Here is a 1,843-nt window from a genome sequence, read left to right on the forward strand (position 1 = left end):
TCCCAGAGGCTGTCTGGGGGCTCCAGGTCTGAGGAATGATGTTGGGTGAGGATGGTTACAGTCCCTGTCTGACTTCTGAAACCACCGCCTCCCCCACACAGGGCCAGGAGTCCCCAGTGCAGGGCCCACGAATCAAGCATGTGTGCCGCCACGCGGCTGTGGCACTAGGGCAGGCGCGGGCTGTGGTGCCCGAGGACGTGCCGCGACTCAGCGCCCTTCCCCTGCGTGAGCGCACCCAGCTGGCCGCGTCCCCTGGCCCTGAGGGTGAGTGCCTGGCTTTGCTGGAGGGGCACTGCGCCCTCCCCCCCCACTCCCGGTGGGCACTGCCTGCCACTAACCACCGCCCTTTCCCCCCCCCCCCTTGCTGCCCCCACAGAGACATCGTCAGCCTCGGAGACGGAGGGTGGGCAGGGCAAGCGGGCACGGGCAGAAGGGGGGCCCCAGGCAGCGCCCCCTGCACCCCCTGCCCGGCGCCCACCAGCGCCCACCACAGGGGGGGGCCGCAAGAACCGCATGGCGCGCTGTGGGTGCTGCAAGGGCTGCCTGACGCTGCAGGACTGTGGTGCCTGCCCCAACTGCCTGGACAAGCCCAAGTTCGGTGGGCCCAACACCAAGAAGCAGTGCTGCGTGTGAGTGCCCTGGACGCCTGGGTTCCCTCCTGCCCTGGGGCTGGGGCATTGGGGGGCCTGGATGCCTGGGTTCTCTGAGAGGCCGATACAGTCTGGTGTGGCAGGGTCCAGAGATGCCTGGGTTCTCTCAAGCTCTGGGAGAGGAGAAGGGGTTGGAGGGTGAGAGCAGGGGGAGCTGGTAGCCTGGACGCCTGGGTTCTCTCCAGCTCTGGGAGGGGAGGGGGTGTTGAGAGTGACCTGAGCTGGGGCCTGACACACCTGGGTTATCTTCTGTGGACTGAGATACTGGGGTCCTCCAGTTCTGGAGGTGGGAGGGGAGTGGGGCCTTGGACACCTGGGTTCTCCCTTGTCTTCTGTACCAGGACAGCTGGTTTTTCACCAGCACTGGGAGGGAGTGGGTTAGAGCAGAAGTATTTGTGTGCATCCCCCGGCTCTGACCCCTGGCTCGGACTGTGGCAGGTACCGCAAGTGTGACAAGATAGAAGCGCGGAAGATGGAGCGGCTCTCCAAGAAAGGTACCCGGATGCCTGGGGGTTGTGGAACAGGGCAGCTGGGGCCTGGACACCTGGGTTCTCTCCGTCTCGGGGAGGGGAGGGGGGGCATGGGGCCTGAATGTCTAGGTTCTCTCCTGGAGTCTGTGGGGGGCCAGAGGATTGCAGGGAGTGGGGGGAGCCCAGTGCCTGGGTTCCTTCCAGCTCTGGGGGGCCAGAGTGGCCAGAGTAATAAAGCAGGTCCGTGGGTGAGAGAGGAGGAGGGGGTGCTAGGAGCCTGGATGCCTTGGAGGGCAGTGGGGTCGGGGGGTGGGAGCAGGAGGGGCTGGGAGCCTGGATTCCTGGATTCCCTCCTGCTCTAGGAGAGCTGTGAGGTCTGAGGGTTTTGAGCAGGATGGACTGAGGCCCAGATGCCTGGGTTCCAGCTCTGGGAGGGGAGTGGGATCTGAGTGATTAAAGCAGGCCCAGCCCCAGCCAGACTCCTGGGTTCCCTCCAGGTGTGGGAGAGTAAGAGCAGGGGTGGGGGGTGCTGGGAGCCCAGATGCCTGGGTTCCCTGCAGCTCTGGGATGCCCAAGCCCAGCCCAACCTTTCCCTTATCTGTGCCTCAGTTTCTCTTTTAAGGCCGCATCAAGCTCTGGCCCAGGGGGTGTGGCATCCCCTCGTGCCCCCACCCCTTGTAGCCAGGTGCAGACCCCACCCCCTCCCCTCCCCCCATGACCCCT

At 65.4% G+C, this 1,843-nt stretch overlaps 1 protein-coding gene across 1 annotated transcript in view; it reads left to right on the forward strand.

Moving 5' to 3' along the window:
• Positions 1-1,843, forward strand: part of KMT2B (lysine methyltransferase 2B) — a gene marked incomplete at its 5' end in the record, with an annotated part of 22,955 nt that overhangs the window by 2,065 nt on the left and 19,047 nt on the right. The window contains 3 exon segments of the mRNA XM_025192372.1: positions 102-264; positions 377-629; positions 1,089-1,144. Of these exon segments, the coding sequence (XP_025048157.1) occupies positions 102-264; positions 377-629; positions 1,089-1,144 (472 nt within the window).

This window comes from Alligator sinensis, unplaced genomic scaffold (genome assembly GCF_000455745.1).
Source record: "Alligator sinensis unplaced genomic scaffold, ASM45574v1 scaffold113_1, whole genome shotgun sequence".
NCBI classification, from domain to species: domain Eukaryota; kingdom Metazoa; phylum Chordata; order Crocodylia; family Alligatoridae; genus Alligator; species Alligator sinensis.